Source organism: Anopheles ziemanni, chromosome 3, assembly GCF_943734765.1.
Source record: "Anopheles ziemanni chromosome 3, idAnoZiCoDA_A2_x.2, whole genome shotgun sequence".
NCBI lineage: Eukaryota > Metazoa > Arthropoda > Insecta > Diptera > Culicidae > Anopheles > Anopheles ziemanni.
In genome coordinates, this window is record NC_080706.1 from 86749634 (window position 1) to 86770302 (window position 20669).

The window sequence follows — 20669 nt, forward strand, 5'->3', positions numbered from 1 at the left end:
TCCACCACCACCACACTTGCACCGGGAAAAAAAGAGGAATAGTACAGTTAAATCGTGCCTCGTGCCAATTGCTGGGAGGGGGGGAGGTTTATTTTGTAAGATTCATCATTTTTAATAGGAACGCGCGCGACCATTCGGACGACGGAATAATTTGATTTCATTTTTTTTCTTCTATCGGTCAACAGTGTCCGGAACAAAGTTAATCTGGGCATAATAGACGCAGGTGTAAGAAGTGCAGGAGAATAGAGGGAAAAAAAATGCATGCACCAACAATCAACGAGGAGGAATGCAAAAAATAGAAACCGAGCTCTACATACGGGCTGGATAACAACACAACCGGAAGATACGTTTTGCGGTTCAAAGCAGAGCTAATCAGACCTTTGGCCACCGCAGACCACCTCCCAGGGGGGAGCAAGGGGGGTGGGGGAGTCAGAGGTTCATCATCATCGGCGGTCGCCATATGCATTCAGTTGCAGTGATTGCGTTTTCCGAGATGAGATTCGCTGTTCGATACTATGAGCTTCTTTTTTGTGTCGTTAGTTTTTTCCTCTCTGTTGCTTAGATGATGTTGCATAAATAGAGAGCACGGGGTTTTTTTTTGTTAAAAAAAAGGAGAAAATGTTACAATCTTTACCCCCTCCGGTGTGCCCGTCCGTCCGATCGTGGGTTCGTTGGCTAAAAATGTAATTACCATCCATTCGATCGTCGCGTCCACGTTTAACTGCCTTGGGCTTGGGATGGATGGCAATTGCGCGATCACTCCGAGGATTGATTGGCGTACACATACAGGTGCTTACAGGACGGATTCGTATTTTTTTTACATTGAAACAGTTCTATTTTTGTAAAAAAGGCCGTTAGTTTTAAAATAAGCCAATGATTGAAATCTGTAGCATAACGTCAGTCGGTATAATAACAAACCAAGCTGTGCAGAAGGAAGTGCATCCTCAGACAGGAAGAGTATTAACACGTAAAAGGAAGGGCAAAGGGTGATAGAGGAAATTACAAAAAAAAAATTGTGTTGCAAACCGACGAAGATGACACCCTCTCCTCCACACGGGGTGACTCGGGGTAGGAATAATGTTTGGGAAATCATATCGCTTCGCAATGACGGTAACGGATTTAGAGAGCGGAAAGGCCAATCGGGGTGGGGAGGGGCAGGCGGATGTTCGCTTTGCTGGGAGGGAGGGAGGGAAGATCTGTAATCATCGTGCGCAGTGATTATGCGCAAACGTCAATTAGAGCGCCGCGCGCGGCGCAAGATGAGCGATTATTATTATGGCGCCAACCGGAGGAGGCTCTTAATCTCTTTTTAACAATATCTCCATACGGCGGCGTTTAGGATGCGACGCGAACAGTGTTCATCATAATTAGCTCGCGGGGCGCGTCACGATCGGTTTCTTAAGGGGGATTTTTTTCCTCACTTGTATCGGAAAGGGAAGAGGGTGTCAACAGGTTGAAAACAACTTCCGGGAATAACAGTCACAACAATCTGCGTTCTGTAGTTCTAAAAATGCAATATTGTAACGACGTAGTCACTCAAACACAAAATGTTTTTGGGGCAATCTTAGAAAATATTACTGATGTTAAAAATTAATTCCTTCTCGAATAATTTTCTAAACTGAAGCAGGTAGAGAACAGAGGCGCGTGTGGCTTACCCTTCATCCAATGCACTTAGCGCACTCCAGAGGTCATCGAAAGGGTGCTTCATTCTTCTATCCGGTTGCATATTTTGCAACCGCAGACGGGCACTTTTCAATGCACTCTCGAACCAACCAGGAGCCAGCCCCCCGGATTAGGTAGCAAACCTTACCGAGAGCTAATGGTTATTGCCGGTAGTTTGTTCTCTCGAGCTACACAAAAAAAAGGTCTCACAGAAAATGAACGCACCTAAAGCGCGCATTGTATGCGCATGAGATAAGTGCCCATAATCATACAACACAACATCGCGTCGTCGGACCCTTCTCCACCAACTTTAAGCGCGATGTGTGTTGGCCCTTCAGTAGAATGGGCTATTGACACAAATTGATCGGTGCTAAATCACTTTGTTTTGTGGCGTTTCGTCTAACTTCATTGGCGGTTAGAAAACGGAATGTTCTACCATGCGTCGTATGTTTTTTTTGTTCGTGACTCTTGTTAGATGTTTTAGGAATAATATTTCCTGTTTTTGGATGTGCTTAAGCGTTTTATATCCTATTGAGATAAAAAGGGAATGTCTTCAATTTGTTTTAGATAAACTTATTTGGACATTTAAAGGAACATTCTCCGGTTATCGTTTACAACCAGTTGACAGAACGAGTTTTCGAATACAAAACGAGTATTTCACGCTATTTGACGAGTGAATCGTCGAGTCAGAATTAGTCTCTCTGATTGCGGTACACATTTTTGCAAGAGTGAGATATAACAAAACTTGCGACTAAAACATGTCTTTATGGTCGAAAAGACTTTCGTAGTTTGACATTTAAAACCTTATTGTTACCCTTGTTGCACAGTTTTCGCTCTAAAAGGATGACATTTGCTCTGCGGAAGATTTAATTAAATTTGTCATGTGTGTCCAAGAGAAAACAAGCCCTTTCCGAACTGTCTTCAAATGCTATGCGAAAAACTCAACCGTCAAGACGAGTGCGCATGTAATCCGAAGTGGCGAGATTCCGCAGCGCCGTGAGAACTACAAATGTTTGCTGCCGACAAAATACAAACTGTTTACTTGTTTGACTGCGGGCGAAAAAAGGGAAAATGAAGCAAAACTAACGAACAATTGCATTGCAGCAGGGCGGCAAATCAAAACCACCAATCCCCCCCACCCACCACCCGTTGGTGCATTTTCCCATTCACTTTGTAAAACATACACAGTTCACCGCAACGCTAAATATGTGTGCACGGACAAGATTGTAGAATAAAGCCGCATATATTTTGACGGGCGTAAAATGCGTCCGATGGAATATCACACCCCTAGAATGGTGTTCATCAATAGACCTTTGCGAGTGGAAACGCGACAATGTTGCAATGTACATTGTAGAATAAGGATATTTTTTTTTCAATTTATTCACAGAATGTTGCATCGACAATGTGCTAAAGCATCATATGTGTTTGTTAAGAACACTGCACAGTTCGGAAACTAAATTGAGTACAAGAATGTCGGCATGAGCGTTTAACTGATGGTTTTTGAAAACAGTAAACAAACTAAGAAAAATTGAAAATAATTGGCAAATTGTTGAACTAACTTAGATTACTTGGAAAAGAAAAGCAACTAAACTTTACTAGACTATCTTTATATTGACTATTATTTATCGAAGATTGTTCTATAGTGTTTTTGATAATATTTTTCTTTTGTAAAGATGTTGGTAACTATGAAAAAGAAATATAAGTGAGTTATTCAAAGATTAAAAATAATACTCTACTATGTCCTGATATATAGAATGTTTAAAATCATATTATTTTATGAAAAATGATAGTAGTTTACAGCCATAGCAGAGCTTGCTCTACATTAGTGAAGAGTTGCTCTCATTTGATTTTTGGATCTCAAAACGTTTAACGTAACATTTTACAGATGATCAGTACTTTGGAGAACCCGCGAACTTAGCGTAACAGATTACCCAAATTATTGGGACCCGATGAAAATTACCATCCATAACCCTTCATTTCTTGTGTTAGATTCTCCAAAGCCAAAATATGGGGTCATGTTTTGTTCATATGAAGGCCTTGCCTAGTGTGTGTTATCTTGTTATCCGTTGTGTAACGTTTCGTACGCACCGCGGACGCATTTGCTTCCCATTGCTACGGCGCGGTGCGTGCGTGTACGTTGCACCACTCAAATCGATGGGCGATGATTAGCATACACGAGCGTGCACAACAGCTGCACCTTGTACAAGAACCAAATTACGGCAACTTAGCTTTAAAAGTGTATATGTGCGCTTGTGCGGGTTTCCGTGTGCCCCCTTTAAGCGCTCTCTGGCCCTTGCGTTTCAGTCCGAGCATCCAGCACTGATTTTCCACCCATTTTCTCGCTGCCTTTCTTCCAGATAATTGGCGCAAAGCAGTATCTAGTCCGGCCAGCACATTCGACGTTCCGCACCGAGTCAACGAGCAGCAGCAGCAGCATCACCAGCACCAATGGCACCACCAGCAGCATCGGCGCTATTGCCGGCACGCCCAGCAGTGTATCCGGCAGCATCACCAGTAGCAACATTATTACCTGCGGTAACACCACGCCGACAGCAACAACCGAAGGGTCCACCGAGCTCGTGGCCGTCGCGGGGACCACGATTGGAGTTGATTCCCCATCGGGCAGCTCGACAGCGGCGACGAGTGTCGTGCAGGCGCCGCCACCACCACCGGAATGTGCAATAACGCAGGAGATACCGGCCATCGAGACGCTGGTGCAGACCAACGGGCGTCCCCTGGAGGAAGTAATCCAACAGGTCAGTTGCTGCCGCGGCGCATCCTCTGGGGGAGGAGGAGGAGGAGCGATTGAACTCCGCGTAGAGTAGAGTCGAGATGGAGATAAATGCCGTTTTTCTCCCCGGGGAGGAAGGCGCTTGCACCATCCACCGAGCTCCGAGCTCTCGCGGGCTCCCGCGGGGAAGTCTTCAGAGGCAACATGTGTTAAGCAACCTGCTGCCCAGCCAAGCGGAACATTGGGCTGCAAGGACTCGGTGGGACACTTTCGTCTTGTGCTCTAAAAACCCGAAGGTGAACCGTTCGTTCGCAGACGGGTTCGTATCCGAACCCAGTGGGGTTCGACTATTTGTCTAAACATCTTGCGCGGGGTGGCGCAATGTTGCTAAAAAAAAAAACGTCAAGGCCCTGCAGCAAAAAAGAACCTTGCAGCGGCACAAATCCAGCTAAATAGCGTTTGATTGCTGTGTCAAGCTGCAAAAAAGTTGCAACCATGATTAGTCCAATTATGCACGGACGCCGCCAGAAGAAGTTTGGCTCCCCAGCGGTGTGGTTCACCGGGGCGGCAGAGACACAGCTAAACTAGCTCCGGGTAGCATTGGAGGACTGGTCCTGCTGAATAGGTCCAGTGGACCTGAACTTCCTTCTGCACCACAAACACGCGGGAGTTGTATATCGGGACAAGGTTGTCCAGGGTTCGGTCTGGTACGCCGCAGAAAGCAGGTTCGGGTCATGTCACTCAAGTAACCCCATGATAACGATTATCAAGGTTACTGTTTGAAGTATATTTGTACTTCTTTTTTGCTTTATAATTAACTTCGCCTCCCTGTGCAAGTTTCGCGAATGCCATTGCTTGCGTCCTGTGAGGTACATAAAACATTTACCTAGGAAATGGTACCCTCGCGACGGGTTTTCTGTGTTCCTTTCAGATGCAGATATCCCGGATCGCATGTTTGTCAGTTTTTCTAGATTAATATATTACCATACCTTGTGTATGTGCGTGTACCGCGTGTGTGTTGAACCATTTGGGGTCGACGGGATTTGCATCTCGTCGCTGTTGTCGCGTGTTTGTGTGGAACTTTCCGTTAATGCAGCCGGTTTGGGAAGATGTTTGGGCCATACCACTGGGCCATGATATGTCCGTTGTTTACACCAGTTTGTTATTCTAACATATTCCTCCTGCTGGAAGGGAGATGCTCCATTTGAGATGTGGAACTAGTCCCAGCAGGAACTGGTTTGGTTTCTGTTTTGCAACCAACAATCTGGCGTCTTCCCGTGTTCCCGTAAAAATGTCTTCCGTTCGTGTGGCTCAATTATGTATCAAGTCTTTCTTTCCGATTCGCTATCGTGCCCTTGTCCAGCTTGTCACAGACTTTGAAAAATGACACTCTAGTCGGATGTGCAGTTGCCTACGCGCGATGAGATACCGCGGGATGTGTTTCAGTTCCCAAGCGTTCACTCTGATTGGCTTAAGAAGCGATTAAGATAGGTTTCATACTTGTCCATTTGGAAAAGCATACCCTCCTCTAATGCAATAACGCTGCCCGTCTAGATAAGTCCCGACGTCACTGTTTACAGTCCACCGCGTCCAAGAGATGCGTCGTTTGATCTGCCGAAGGTGCAGCGTTGTCTTGGGGATCCACTTTACAAGGCACCATCGAGGTGCGCGCGCGCGAGAGATTAGCCTAGATTAGCCGAAGTGGGTGAGACCAGATCAAGTCCTTCGCCTTCGCCGCCGATTGATCCACTATTTGGGGGCACTTTTCCCCTGCTGCTGCATCCTCTTGAAAAGGAAAAACTTACGGCGGGGTAAACTCAACCTTGCTGCGGCTGCTTGCTCCAACTCGCATGAACTGGTCTTCTCATTCGTTCCATATGGGTGGAGCGTTGCCAATGTCCAAATGCTGCCTCCAAACGCTACATTGATCGATCGCTTTACGCTCGGATTCGCGTTTAGCATTGCAACCTGTCAGGGTGGGTTTGCATCACAGAGGGCCCTAGGAAATCGCTCCCCCCTTCCCGCCCTTTTTGTTGATGGCCCACGGTTCGTGCGTCAGGTCTATCGTAAGGCTCATTTGCTGATTTTGTTATTATTTAATCGATACACATTGCCAACGATATGGTCGGTGCCGCCTGATGATGGCGATGACAGTTCCACTGCATCTTGTGTGTGTGTGTGTGCGAATCTCCTCCATCGTTACACGGTTGACCGGGAAAAACAGTCCCTCCTCTGGTAGCCCCAGGTATATCTCGACTGTCGAACGTGAATAACTGGGTCTCAATTAATCCAGTTTGCAGCAAACGAGTTGTCCCCTCAGCAAGCAGCGGGTCGGAGGACCGGAAACCCTTGTACGGACGAAACGCAAAATTGCGATCTCATTGAGATCTCTCGCAGTCCTCCTTCATCGTTGGTTCTTCCTTCATACTTGGGATACGCAGTGTTCGAACGGACGGGACAGTTTACAGCTGGTTTGTGCTGTTAAACGCTTCACATGACGGATCGAACGGTGTGCGTTGCCTCATCAAGGTGGAAAGTGAGAAGGAAGTTGCGAGGTATCTAAATGACAGTTGTTTTAATTTGACTAATCGTGGGATTTGGATCGTACGACGTTGGTCTGTTGTAAGTACATGCACTTTATGAGAGAAAAACAGTATCCTGATTTTCAATTTGAGCTTTACATCGTTCAGCCTTTGAATAAATCGAAGTATCTACCTGTATTTTAACATTTCATATGTAGGATGATCTAATCTGGGTAGTTTTTTAGTTTAGACTCGTAATCTGGAATATTATTCGATAAGTTAGCTTTGTTACAAGTATATAGAATCACCATTCTCATTGTTTCACTCTCCCCACGCATTGGAAAAGATGCTCACTTTAAATTCTTCTGCCTGGAACTAGAGGATTTCGCAACGTCTCGAATTGCTGACCTGCATTTCATCGATCGCACTAATCGCTTCTGTTAGAGCGCGCCCGCTCGTGAGCCTCTCGAGCCACAAACCAGCGAACCTGACGATCGGAACGAACTCTCACTGCCCGTTCCGGTGTCTTAAGATTCACTCCTTTCCCCCCCCCCGCCACTCGTTGCTCCTGCTGGCAGAGGGAGCACCATCAACCGCGCACGATTGATGGATGGATCGTCCCGGTTACGGTTCGAGAATTCGAAGTTCCCCAATGTAGCCGTACAGCCGGGAGCTCATTCGCCCGGGGTCCGTGTTGGACTTTTTTCCTCCCCTTTCCAACGTGCAACCCAATCAATCCGTGGGTTAATTTATGATTTTTCCGATCCGACGAAAACGACCGAGAAAGGGAGAGGAGGGAACCTGTTGCGCGGATCTCGGCTACAGGGTGTTTCGTGTGAGTGTTTCGAATGCGATGTGCCGCGACTAAAACCCATTCGATGGTGGCGCATAGCAGGGCGTTAATTAATGCTCATTAAGATGCCAGCCTTTGGCCTCTTGGTGGAGCTGGGTTAGGACGTACGCCGTAGCAGCAACGGCAGCAGTTGATCACCTGTTGTGTGCGGTGTTCGCTTTCTGACGCGCATGTGATTATGGCAGCCATTTTCTTTTTTTTGTGTTGCCGTGTCGCTTTTATTAAAAAGGGACTCCATTATGCTGATTCTACAGACGATAATTCCGGGAGGCGGGGAGTACTACTCCCCATGTACTCCACCGAGTTGGGTCATTCAGATCCTAACCTGTTGACATTACATCTCAGGTGCATCTGGAGGGAAAGGCAACAAGCCGTTTTGGATTGACGTTTCCAAAGAATTTGTTAAAAAGAAACACCTGAATACTTGGCCTGCCCTTTAAGCAAGTTCGCAAGTAGAACAAGTGCACAAAGATCACTGGCCCCCTTTTATTGTATGCGATGGTGAAAAACTCTCCCAACCGAGAACTGATTGGGTGACACGACCCGATGATATCCCTTGTGGGAATTAAGCATCAGTGAAAAATCAGTTGAAACTAATAACCCACCATCAAGTGTGTGCACCTTTCACCTCCGGGGCGTTGCGATGTAGGCTCCCCACTGTCTCACTTCGGTGGCCAATGCTAGATGCATAATTCTTAGAGTGCGCACACCGGGTCAGCTCACAGATATAGGCCTCCCAGACCTCCGGCTAATTTATCTCCAGCCCTCACGACGATGCACGGACGGGCGGGCAGAGGCGGTTGGACTTCGGCCTCCAACTTTGTCAATATCCCATCTTTTCGAGGGCGAACGAGCAAATGTCAACACGAGCGTGGTGGCACTTGCACAATTGCTCTTCCCCTTTGGCCTCTGCGCGCGAGAACGTTGGCGAATGAGAGATACGGGGGGGGATAGGGATATCTTGCATATGTGGCCGATCGGTAATGACAGATAATTGCATCTGTCGTTGCACTTGGGGACCGGGAAATAGAGAGGAGAGGTGTCCAAGACCGCGCTGGATGAAGGTTTTTAATTTTGCTTCTTTCATTATTTTTCCCCTTGGGAGAGCGATTTTACTTAACCAGTGGTTCGACGTGATCATTTTACACGCTGTTGCTGCACCATCGACCATAAACAAGATGTACTGGTTTTGTGTCGCTTTTCCTGTTCTGTTGCCGTTCGGCGTTGCGTTTTGCTCAGTTATTTTTGGGAAATCCTTGACAGTGGACTTCAGGAATTATGTGGCCTTCTCGTCGATCCCTTTTACAACGGACCTAGCTACGGAACCCCTTCCAAGACCACCGCAAAGAATAATCGATCTTTCTTTTATGCTTCCTTTATGTCAATGAAGTCAATTGATGATTTTGAATATCTTAATGGATCTTACAATGTCCTTCGCGCGCAGGGGCTACACGGAAAGCGGTTTCCTAGCATAATTGGCCCACGAGGACACACTCGCTGTTGGGGTTTTATTTACTTTCGAAAGTGAAAGGAAGTCTGACGCGGATATGTTTGTTGCTCTTTTCCTGTTCCTCACAAGTTCCTTGGAGCGGTTCATTTTGGAAACTGTTTTTTTTTCTTTTCTTTCCCGTGTAAATCGAGCTGTACAACTCAAGTATAACTTGTATTGATCATCCTTTTTATTTTATTATCTCCGTGTGAAGCTTGTGGTATCAATTGGGACTTACCGGGGTGTACTTTCACTGCAATGAGGTGTGCATAACTAGTACAACATATCTCTGGTGTCATGATGAGGTAAAAGATTTATCGTACACATCGGAACCGTGGGATTCATGGTCAAGGTGGTTTCCTAGTGGTAAGCCAAAAGTAGTTTACCTCTGAAATGCAGGGTAATAACTTCCAGGCCCCAAAAATAACCAATAGTTCATTCTCCTTTTTAGTTTATGCCGTTTGGGTTTATCTTACGTGAGGATTAATTCAAACGTAAAGTTTAATCCTTAAATTAATACCGGATTTGAGGTTTGTTATACATTGCTTAGATGATTCAACTTCATTCAATTTGATTTTAATTAAAAATATTAGTTCTTATACTCGAATGTGCGTTTGAAATAGTCCGAACCAAGACAGGTGCTTGGAGTGGTTTGAGTGGTTGTAGATAAAATAACATTTGCTTGATACTTTTTGTTTGTTACTTCCACTGCTCCTAATCTATGTGAGTTAGGGCAATCGAGTAGACATGGAAAGATTAAACAGTAGCAAAGCAATCGAGTAGACATGGAAAGATTAAACAGTAGGATATAAAAAGGAGTAACGAGCAGTAGTAGAGGCAGTTTTAAGTCAGAGTTTAAAGGAAGAGGTTTATAGAATAAAGAAGCTAAACCCTTAAACCTTACATGGGGGCTCAACCAAAGAAGAGGTCATCGGATCTTAATAGAAATTAACGGGTTCAACCAAAGAAGAGGTCATCGGATCTTAATAGAAATTAACGGGTTCAACCAAGAAGAAGTCTTCGGTTTGGAATAAGAATTATTCATACATTCGTGAAAGATAGTCGTCAGAAGTCGTCCGTGAATAGTTGGTCAGGAGAGTAAGAAGCATACCGGGTCTGAAGTCATCCGCGTAGTTTTTGAACGGTCTTCGGAGATTGGAGTAAGGAATCTTCCGCAGTCAGGATATAGACGGAGGTCATACAGCAGAAGTGGTCCAGTGTGTGCACAGAAGTTTTTCGTCGGAGTTTAGTAAGTTTGCACTGTGTGTGCTGTGATTTGCGCTGTGTGCGCTGTAGATTGCACTGTGTGTGCTGAAGGTTACGATCTGTGAGCTGGAATCTGCTGGTGTGAATCGTCAATATGGAATCTTTACGGTTGATGGAAGAATACTCTCGTTCCGAATTAGTGCGAAAATGTCAAGCGGCAAGACTAGCAACGACCGGAAGTAAGCAAGACTTAGCATCCCGCTTAGTCGAGGCTGGTATGGATGAGGTGGGAAGCAACCCGAATCGATCAGTCAATGAAAATGAGGAACCGGACATGGAGGATGAAAATATCGTGCATCATACAACGTACGTTAACTCATTCTCCATACGTGATAGTGAAGATAGCGTCGAAGAGTTCGCTGGAGAACGAACGCAGAATATCGCGATTTGGTTGAATGATTTAGAAGATGTCGGCCGTATGGCAGGATGGAACAACCAACAACTGTTTATCATGTGCCGAAAAAAACTCGTGGGAACAGCACGAAGTTTTCTAAGAACATTATCGGGAGTTACAACGTTCTCCAAATTAAAAAAAGAATTGTTAAGCGAATTTGGCGTGGTGGTGCGACCGCGGGACGTACATAGAGAACTAGAATCTCGGCGGATTAAGAGTAACGAAGGAGTATTGGAATTTGTGTATGCTATGCAACAGTTGGCGAGAACAATTAGCTTGGATGAGACCAGCTTGTGCGAATACATCGCGGATGGTGTCACTACTGACCCACATGTACGAGCTATTCTTTATGAGGCTCAAACTGTTCAAGAATTGAAGAAGAAACTTCTCTTGATGGAACGTGCAACACAGAAGAAAACAGAAAGAGTACAACATAAGCCAATAGAACAGAGTAAGCAGTTTGACCAAGATTTGAGAAAGTCAATTGATAAGCGAATTGTGAAGAATGATGAGCGAATACGTCGTTGCTTCAACTGTGGAACGCTCGGACATTTAGCAATCCATTGTACAAGACGTGTTGAGGAAAGCTCCAAGTGTTTTAACAGTGGTGAACTTGAACACCAGGTAAATCAGTGTCAAAAGAATGAAGTTCTAACAATCGGAGCAGTGAATGATGCGTGGTTTTCGATGAATAACGAGAAGGAACAACTCGAGTTTAAGATGAAACAACATGGTGAAATCATCGCAAATCGAGATAAGCAGATAGAGGACCTTAAATCGGATCTCATCGGATTGGAAGATAAGTTGAAGAAGGAGCGTGATCTATTGAGAAGCTCGGAAAAGGATCGGCAGTCGGAGAAAACGAAGCTGATCGAGTGTGTGGCGAAAATACAGTTTTTGGAAGAAAAGTTGAAGGATAGTCAGCAGAAGCAGTGTCAGTTGAATGATCGCGTACGAGTACTATCGTCAGAGAATGGGCGACTGGAGCGAGAATTGCACGAAGCTTTTGATAAGTTGGCGAAAGTGAAAGAATCAAGCGATGATCGGGAACAACAATTGGTCGGTGTTACCAAAAATTTCAATTTGCTGAAAGGAGCCTGCAACATAACGAGAGCTCAGCTAATTGAGATGAATTTCCTCGAGAAAGAATCAAAACGCAACATGAAGTACGCTGCGCAGATGGAAGTTCTTCGAAAGCGCCGTACTGAGCAGGATAACGAAGTATTTAAGACAAACGTTGGACGACGGGAAATAATAGTTACACCAAGGAGCTTAGAGAATGCTGAAGATGATGAGGATGAGGAGGAAAAAGACGAAGATGATGAGGGCTATGATAGTGATAAGGAGTCGAACGAATATGGTTCCGAGGAGGATATTGTTTTAGAAATTGCGAGTAGTCACAAGAACACGAGTGAAAAGGATGCACCGGCAGGACAAAAGGAGCCGTGGCCTCCACCGACTAAGTACAAACTAGGAGATAGAGGAGTGATTCAAAGAACCCAGATCACTGTAGGCAAACATCTTACAACCGATTAGAAGTTGAGGAAGTAAATGATGAAGTGAGCAAAGCAAGGAAGCAAATGCAAGTCTTCCGGGACGGAAGAAATAAGTCAGGAAAGGCCGTGCGGGTAGGATAATGATTAATGTTAATGGAATAGGAAAAGTATAGGTCTTCCGGGACGGAAGATATGTCAGGAAAGGCCGTGTGAGTTAGGGCAATCGAGTAGACATGGAAAGATTAAACAGTAGCAAAGCAATCGAGTAGACATGGAAAGATTAAACAGTAGGATATAAAAAGGAGTAACGAGCAGTAGTAGAGGCAGTTTTAAGTCAGAGTTTAAAGGAAGAGGTTTATAGAATAAAGAAGCTAAACCCTTAAACCTTACATCTATGCAATCTCCAAGCTGTATTAACGGTGTGTGCCCGGTAAGTGGTCGTTACGAGGGGTAGATTAAAGTTTTCTACTTTTTAGTCCGTGTTTTTGACATTCCATATTTTTTTTCTCTCCGTGTTTAACTTATTTCGACCGGAAATTCCACAGCTGCTGTGTGCTGTGGTAGTCATGGGGAAACATTTCCTAAATTAAACTACCAAACTTTAGTTTTTTTTTGTTTCGAAGAGATCATCAACCGGATGCGGGGAGAAGGGGAAGGAGAGAGATGCTTTTCCATCTCGCATACTGGAAGTGGATGTTTTACAGTTTCTCGAAGCCTTGGGGCATTCCATTAGGTAACTGTTAACACGTGCAAGTGCAACCATTAAAGCAAGGAGCAAAAGAAGAACTATGAAATGAAATTCGGTCAATGAAAGCGAAAAACTTTCCGGCACTCCAGATCATGCCCGGAGAAGGGGAAGGGGGCGGGAAGGGAGAGATGTAAGTGCTGGGATATCCCAATTTTGTGATCGTTATGTTTTTTCGTTCCTTGCTCAGAGACCTACCACCATTTGCGAGTAAAACATGTTGGTGGACATTGGACTATAAGTGCTTATCTAAAACCTGTTACGCTTGTATTCAGGATTGAAAATAACAAGGCATAAAGTTAAGTTAAGTGTGAAGCTTGGTGATTTGATTATGTTCAATCGGTTCATATAGTTTATCGTATGGATTTAACTGTTTACTGATATTCAAAGTATGGTTAAGCACATCAGTATAGATAGTATAGAATGTCCATGCTTGTAGATAAACAAGATACCAAGAAGCAATAGGAAGTTGTTGAAAAAGCATACATTTTCACTCCACTAAAGCGCAACCAGTTCAACCATTAGCATATAAAACGGATTGATGGTAGTAAAGAATTTAATTTAAACCACGTTCCTTCGGTGGAGTCCACCCCGCAGCCCGCATCCATCTTCTCACCCCGTTCAGAACGGACACAGATGCAGGTAAGGTGTCGATCTTGTTGGCGCCCGAGAGAGCGGATGCGGTCCCAACTTGATCTTGGTTCTCAATCACCGGGCACGCGAAGATAGTAATTTTCGATAATCTCTTCCAGGAAACCGCACGGTAGCGCTCAACATGTCCCCCTCCCCGTCTGTTCGTCCGGCGGTGGCGAGCACAAATGGCGATAAATTGCACCGCGGAATAAGCGGCAGGGCAAGCTCTAGCCTCAGGAGAACAACTTTTACGATCCTTGATTCTTGCACTCCGGAGCAATTCATTCATACGGCGAATGGAACCGGTGGCGTTGGAAGGGGAAGGGTGGATCTGAGGTGGATCTTACAGTTGCTCCTCGGAAGTGTTCGGCGGCATTCTGCGAAGCGTTAGGCATGGATTAATGTTGCGCACAATGGCGTGCGAGTCCAAGTACCCGGGTGTCCTTAGGAGAGAACCGCAGTACCGCAGATGTCTATTAATTGTATGTAAGGTGCGGTGCGTTTGTCTGAAACTGCAGTCCAATTCCCAGCAAAACGATGCAGTTGGCGTAGGTGGCTATTGGTTTGGTGGTGAATGACTGTTTCGTAATGATAGGTTCACAATCAGTCTCCGTGCCGTAATGACAGGAAGAGCATAGTTTAACTGATTGGCACGTGTGGCATGTGCGCGGTGTTAATTCCGAACGCATTATTAAAACACATTTGCGATGGTTGTTTCTATTTCTCTTGAGAGCAAAAATGTAAGAAAACGGAAGGAACTCAAAGATGTTTTTAAGTTCTTGTTTAGTGTACTTAGTAACTTATCAGTTGTTGTGTGTGTGGTTTAAATTGATTTATTTGATACTTTATAGTACTATTTAAAAAAACGCTTTGGAAAGCTAATTCCAAACCAAAAAGATTCACAATTTAGGAGTATTTAGCAAAATTACCTCGCTCATTTTTCACCGCCACACCACACTCCTTCGAGCCGAAAAGCATAATTATTTAAATTGCTCGTCAGCCCATTTGTTCGCTTGTGAGATTAACAAAATTTAGAGTAGATTACATTCGTAAAACTGCACTGCACTTCGGCGGTGTTGCTCGCCCGCTCATTCGGGGTTGGATCATGATGATGAATAAATCGCTACATTAATATGTATTACCCACCAACCACCCAAATCCCCCGTCGGCGGGTGCCGCTTATCTCGCCGGCTTGTGTTGCTAATTGTGCGTTCTTCCAACCGCTACGCATCCAACCCTCGGCTGGTGATGGTGATTTCTTTTATTTTATTTGTATTTTCGTGTATTCCCGTTAGCATATGTGGCCACCCCTTTCCCCACCGAGGGGAAAGAGTGCTTACCGGAGACAGCGCCGAATTTGCAATTCAACGGCGCGGGCTGTCATTCGGCATGCTTTCATTTGCCTATCTGCGGCTTGGGGAATCTAATTTCTGTTTCGTTCGGCCACTCCACGTCTACGCGCGATGTGCTTGGATTGGCTCTGGATTTTTTGGCTGGGTTTTTGTTTGTTTCTTCGCAAGGATGCATGTGATTCATGTGGTGTCGATGGTGGGCAAAAGTGGGGAATCTTAGGACGGGGTTACGCAAGGATGCCAGCTAACGGCAACGTAAACCACCACCTCTGAGGATGGTTCCGAAAGGCGAAACAGATGCTTCATTAACATTGCAACCGGTGACGAAATGGACAGCATCGTTTCACAGTGCGAGCTGGTAAACCTACAACGGGAATCGTTGTTGGGGTAGATTGTTTTTCTAGTCACTTTTTTCATTGTATGAGGTTTTATTGCGAGAAAAAGACTCCATACAAATATTGATCAATAAAATGTGCAAAATTTATCGCCACCTTTCGTTCGACCTGTAGGGTTTGCTTTACTCAGTGTGTTGATTTCTCCCCACCCTGGCACATGTTTTACTTCCTGTGGCAAAATAGTTATTGAAGCCGGATGAAGGGCGGAACTTAACAACCTATTTTACTTGGAAGGGCAACAATCCCAAACCCCTGGTAAAACAAGACGACGCTTGCTGTATGTATGCGGTTTGGTACTAAAATGGCGTCACTTTGGGATGGAGAGGACATTTTTGTGTACATTGTATCGCTGCATTGCATCTTAACGGCTCGTTTTGACGAAGGGTAGCCGTCAGTTGGCACTTGACAGGGGAAATAATGAATAAGAAACAGCAACAATTGTGAAGATTGCATTTGCGATTTTGTGTCCACTTCTCTCGATCGCTCCGCGAACCGACGGTAATGGCGTTTGCTTAGTTTTATAGGATCTGTTATGTGACAAGCTTTTTGTTTTTGTTTTTTTGTATCCTCCTTCACGTGGCAAAAAACTAAACCGAGTAACAATCCTAGCCGTAGAAAATCATCCCCTTTTTGCTTTTTAAAAGCACAGGCACAGGTGTACAGTTGCGACCAACAAGACTAACTACTAAACTATGTCGCCAATGTTTTACTTTTCTGTCCCTTTTTTTGTAGGTGACTGATGAATGGCATTTTTTGTAAGCTACTCGCTAACTCCACTCCTCCTGTTGTCGAAAGTGTTTCACAATTCTTACGTCGTCCTCCTTTGGAGCATACATACCGTCCGTCGTGCCACGTCGTCGGCGGCCCGGCTGGCAACCACCATAAACTTTCATCAACGTCACTTTCCTTCTGTTTGTGCGTGTGTGTGCGCGCCATCAAAGCGCAATAAATCACGCGTGAGACGCAGTGTGGACAGTCTTAAGTGCTTCGCGTCATCCGAAAAGTTAAACGCGTGGTGGCGATCGTATTCCTAGGAAGATCGTCGACCGACACATTTCCTTCGTCTGTTGGGAGAAGGTCTTTGAAAAAGGTTCTACATTGTGGACTACTCTACTTCTGGCAGAGCGGCCCAATCACGCATAATTATGTCCAGTCCCAGTCCCTGAACCGTCGGTTCGACGATAAATGCGGTCAGTTGGAAAAATCCTGGGTGTTGACATTGCTTTGCCAGCTGACAACCGAGCCATTCTGTCTACATTTATCAAGTTCTAGGCTTTGAATGATACTTGATACGAGCGGAAGTTGGGGTCTATTTTTAAAAGCAACTTAAATAAGCTCGATCTCTGTTGCGATGTGTTTTTGTTCGTTGTTACAAACTGGTTGCTCGTTAGTTGAAATGAGCCCCTGAGTATGTCGCCGACTCGTAAAGAAAATGGACTTGGTCGTTTAGGTGGATCAAGAAAATGGTATCTGGAACATTGGATTTAATTAGGGCAGTTGTTTTGCTTCAACCACCACTTAAGTGTACTTGTTTTATTCGCTCTCTTGAAATGGAAATTGAATTGTATACTTGAACATCAATTAGAGTAAGGAAAAAGCACTTTGACTCACTTCGCAAGTTTTAATCAAGACCAGCAACAAAAAAGAACTCCAGTTAGACTGTAGGTTTTTCTTTTAACATTCAAAGATTGCGCACGTATGTGGCGTCATAAGTCTTCCCTGTTGGTTTTTTGCGTACCCAGCACTCACGAATGAGTTATTACAATGACGTAAAACAAAACGAAACGAAACGTAACGTAGCCGGAACTGACGGGAGCAGCAGTGCCCTGTCGTCGGCGACCGACCGAGAGGTTGAGGTTAAGCGACCGATTTTGAGCCCGGGATGTGGTTGTTTGCAAGCCGTTCGAGAATCGCCTTTGCTTGCTTGCGTCGAAGCAGCGTCGAAAAGTAGCTTCGTCATAGTCGACAGAAATGCAAATCCGTCGCTCAAGTACATCCGTCGACGAGAGGAGGTTTAGTGTGGGGAGGGGTGCGTCTTCAATTCTGACCGCTACCTACCAACCGCTGCGATTCGGACAAATGATAACAAAAAACCATTTGCTGACGAGTTTACATCAATTCAGAACTGTATGTTCTTGATAATGTTGTGTTTAAACCGATGAGGAAGATATGCGATAGCATTTCCAGCTAGTACCTACGTATATGCGATTATTATCCTACAACATCCTATTCTATGTTGCTTAACATCCTTACAATTGCGCTCTAATGCAGCTACAATTTATTGATTTACGTTGCGACATTTGTGCTAACTTTCCTTGAAAATTTAAATAAAGAGGAGCTCTTGTAAATTACAGAGTTGACATTGAATTAGATCCTTCAAAATTGCCAGTATCATAAGGGAATAGTCAATAGGTGCAAGGATTTAACGTAAGTAAAGTGTTTAAAGTAATCAAATAGCATTGCAGAATATACACAATATTCCCCTGAACCGAATGCAATCTTGACTCTCACCTCAGAGCTTCGTACACATGTTCGTTGGCCTATGATAACATATTTTACAGTCCTGGGGGGTTCCTTATCGTCGCTCCGGTTGTGTCACCATCGTGTTTGTTACCACGGATAGCTGCTGCTGTGTATCGAAAAACAAGCCCATTCAATCAACGGCTTAAGCGCCCGGTGATGTTGCAGGTGAACGCGTTGTGTTCGATTCGGTTCCACCGCGTCCGATAGTGTATCGGAGGCAATAAATTTTTTAAATCTCAATTTTCGTACGAGAACGGTTTGTAAACGGAGTTGCGATAAGGAAGAATCTCCAAAGCCCAGTCGAGTGCGGTAACACATTACTTGCAGTTTCTCGCCAAAAAGAAGCGACAAATGTACGTCGTCAGGATGAGTGTGTTGTATGCAGAGATCCAACAGATAAGCGACTCGCGTTCTTCGCGTGGTTTTGGTTGCACCGGGTGCATACAGCTGCTGTGTAGACTCTGCAGTCCACGGCTGCTTAGATAGTGCGATATCGATGGTTTGTTGTTCCCTCCACCCGGGTGGAACTTACTTCACGAGTCAAGAGGGCTCAAAGTTCAAGTTATGCCATTCTCGCAACGCATAGTGCGCACTCTTTGGAGGGCTGTAAACAAACCATACACACACACACTTACTACTGCCATCGTCATCTTCTTCACCTTCACCACCCATGACTCGGGTTCGCGTGGTGGTCAAAGGTTTACAACAGCGGCGGGGGCCATGACGTAGTCTGGCATTCCACCCCGCACCCAATGGGCAACGGGAGGAGGGGAGGACTTTTCCAGCAAGGTCTTGGCTGACCGATACTGTGCGCGACCGATGTTATCTTGGCGATGTACGAGATTCCCTCGAACTTTTGGGTGAGGTTGTGGGAGGCAAAGGGGTTCTCCCGCTACTTATCGTCGTCGTCGTCGGTTTCGTCGTCTAATTGTGGCTGTTTGTCCATGGCTTTAGGCAACCGTGTGGCCCTTTTTGATCGAGTGCAGCGCGCGCGCCTTAGATAAGCCAGACAGGTGATTGCTAACTAATAACGCTGTCCATCTCTCTCTTGCTCTCCCGCTCTACCGCAGTTTGACGAGTACACCAAGTCGCTCAACCTGGACCCACACAGTCCCAGCTTTCGGGTCATCACCGACGGCCAGCTACCGCTCCGGCAGTGTCTCCATCCCGAAGCGAGTGCCAAAGATATCGACCTGCCACAGTACTACTGGCGGTTTTGCGACCTGCGCAAGGAGTTCGTGCGCTTCAAGGCCGGCGACCTGTCGCGCGCCCTGGTCCCGCTGGCCGAAGCCCAGAAGCTCCAGTCCATGCCAAATCTACCGCCGGTACCGGCCTCCATCGCTGACATCATCCAAGGTATGTACTTTACAGGTTGTGCTGGCAAGACAAACGGAGTCCATCGACGCCAGAGCAGCGATGGTTTGCTTAGCTTAAGTTTATTATAGTAGTCGCTTTATGCAGAACTAAACGCTCGCCGATGAAACAGAGAGCGCGCCCTACACCATCCGGTTTATAGCCATTCTCCAACGCACACACCAGCAATGTGGCCATCATCATATCACGATGGGGGCTCTGATAAGCGCCGGGGCGCTTTGATAGCAGCGTCCATGTTGGCGCTCCACTTGGTCCGATTAGGTGAATCAGCAATAATTCCCGTACAAAACGAGCGAATCGACGGTACATGGGGGGGCGGTGGTGGGTGGGTGAGTTGTAGATACCTAATGTTGACAAATAAACCAAACCATGTGGTCTTCTTTGTTGATGATGGAGTGACGGGTGCAAATTTGATGCGAATTATCTTCTACTACCCTACGCTTTTGTTGATGGTTTAGTGTAACAGTGTTTTTTAAATGTGTCTACACACTTATTTACAGTTAACCAATGAAAATGAAGACTTGGAAGTATCCACCACGATTATAGATTCTGAGATCAAACGTGGTGGGTCCGGTTTGCTCCTCTTTTTTGCTGTGAAATATCGTCTTTGCAACTCGTTCTTAGCTAGGTGTGGGTAGCCGCGCTGATAAGATTTGAACAAAATTCGTTTTTAAGCTGAATCGGCTTACCATGACTAGGCTGGTTTTAGAAAGTTAGTGAGTCATTATTGGCTGTAGCACTTAATTCCGCACGGTGTTAAGAAATGCTGTAAATGAGTGTAATGAAGATATGCGCCTCAAACGCTTGTTGAAATTTAGTAAGATCTATTTTAAAATCTAATTACATTGATCTCCAATATTCCTTTATCAAGTTTCAACTAAATGTTGAAGGTTTCTGAACCTGTGGCACCCATTATACTCAAGAAAAATGTAAGTAAAAGGTGTTACTTTTGTGTAGACCGAGCGCTCGTTGAAGGTACACGCAAGAATTGCAGGTCATATTTTTCTTCCATTAAAAAAAAAGTCATTACAAACAATGGCACACTGTTTCCCTCACTTTTTTCTGCGTTCAGTACGAACCAACTTGTCATTACGAAAAACCGAATGGAAGAAAGTCATTTTGGCATATGTCAGAAATGACAAACAATCGACAAGTGCTTTGCCAGATGATACGCTGGAGAAGAAAGGATACGCGTGAGAGGAGGGAGTGTGTGAGGGTACACGCAGTTCGCGGG

The 20669-nt window shown here is 45.2% G+C and overlaps 1 protein-coding gene across 2 annotated transcripts in view; it reads left to right on the forward strand.

The window, feature by feature from the left end:
- LOC131289148 (RNA-binding protein fusilli) overlaps positions 1–20669 on the forward strand; it is a 67392-nt gene that overhangs the window by 24122 nt on the left and 22601 nt on the right. For both annotated transcript variants that reach the window (XM_058318355.1, XM_058318354.1), the window contains exons 2-3: positions 4020–4418; positions 19132–19417. In XM_058318355.1, the coding sequence (XP_058174338.1) occupies positions 4020–4418; positions 19132–19417 (685 nt within the window). The remainder of the gene's footprint in view (positions 1–4019; positions 4419–19131; positions 19418–20669) is intronic.